This window comes from Geospiza fortis, unplaced genomic scaffold (assembly GCF_000277835.1).
Source record: "Geospiza fortis unplaced genomic scaffold, GeoFor_1.0 scaffold333, whole genome shotgun sequence".
In the NCBI taxonomy this organism is placed as follows: Eukaryota; Metazoa; Chordata; class Aves; order Passeriformes; family Thraupidae; genus Geospiza; species Geospiza fortis.
Window position 1 is genome coordinate 1,556,924 of NW_005054347.1, and position 1,081 is coordinate 1,558,004.

Here is a 1,081-nt window from a genome sequence, read left to right on the forward strand (position 1 = left end):
CAGCCCTGTCACTGCCCCAGCCCTGTCACTGCACCAGCCATCACTGCCCCAGCCCTGCCACTGCACCAGCCCTGTCACTGCACCAGCCCTGTCACTGCCCCAGCTGTCACTGCACCAGCCATCACTGCCCCAGCCCTGTCACTGCCCCAGCCCTGCCACTGCACCAGCCCTGTCACTGCCCCAGCCCTGTCACTGCCCCAGCTGTCACTGCACCAGCCCTGCCACCACACCAGCTGTGACCACAAGAGCCCTGTCACTGCCTGTTGGACACCTCACAGTGCTGACACAAACTGCTCACACAAGCAGACTGATACTGGGATGTAGCAAGCATTGGTCTGGTCTAGCAAACATTCAGTGCTACTGAAAGCAGCTTAGGTGCCAGTACAACATTAACATTTACGTCTTGCACACATACATTTATCTTATTACTAGTTATCGGGTTTTTTTGTTGGAATATAAAAGGCAAAGCAAAAGAAGAGAACTGTACGAGCACCAAAACAAACCCACAAAGAAAAATCTGCATCTTGTGTTAAAGCGTTAGTCCTGCTGTCAGGAAGCTTTTAAAATAAACTCAGCAAAGGATGAAGTCTGCTATGAAGAGGGAAATTATTTATTTCCAGTCATACAGGAGTTGAATATACTAGCACTAATTTGTAGTTATTTTGGAAAACATTCAGAGCCACTGAATGTAAAATAACATGGCCAAGAGTATCACAGTGACAGCCAGTGTAGCAGTCTGCAGCAGTCTGCAGCACACTAGTAAAACATAACTCCAAAAACGCAGCAACACAGTGAGACACTACATGAAATGTTTTTTTCACACTTACAAACTCATCTCTCTCTGGAAATCATTCTCAGGATCAACGGCATCAGACGTAGAAGCGTTCTGAGAAACGGGGTCCGCGACCGGGCCCAGAGTCACGTCCAGCCTTTCCACCCAGGCGAGCTGCTGCCTGAATTCGGCCAGGCACTGCTTCAGGCCGTCCTGTGAAAGGAGCCCAGCTCAGCACAGCAGCGCACCGACCGATCCGCACGGCTGGCCCGGCTCAGTGTCCGAGTGACACCGCGGGCTGCCCCTCGG

At 51.4% G+C, this 1,081-nt stretch overlaps 1 protein-coding gene across 1 annotated transcript in view; it reads right to left on the reverse strand.

Moving 5' to 3' along the window:
• Nucleotides 1–991, reverse strand: part of EBNA1BP2 (EBNA1 binding protein 2) — a gene marked incomplete at its 5' end in the record, with an annotated part of 4,639 nt that extends 3,648 nt beyond the window's left edge. The window contains one exon of the mRNA XM_031058664.1: nt 828–991. Coding sequence (XP_030914524.1) covers nt 828–991 — 164 coding nt within the window. The remainder of the gene's footprint in view (nt 1–827) is intronic.
• Nucleotides 992–1,081: the final 90 nt, after the last annotated feature.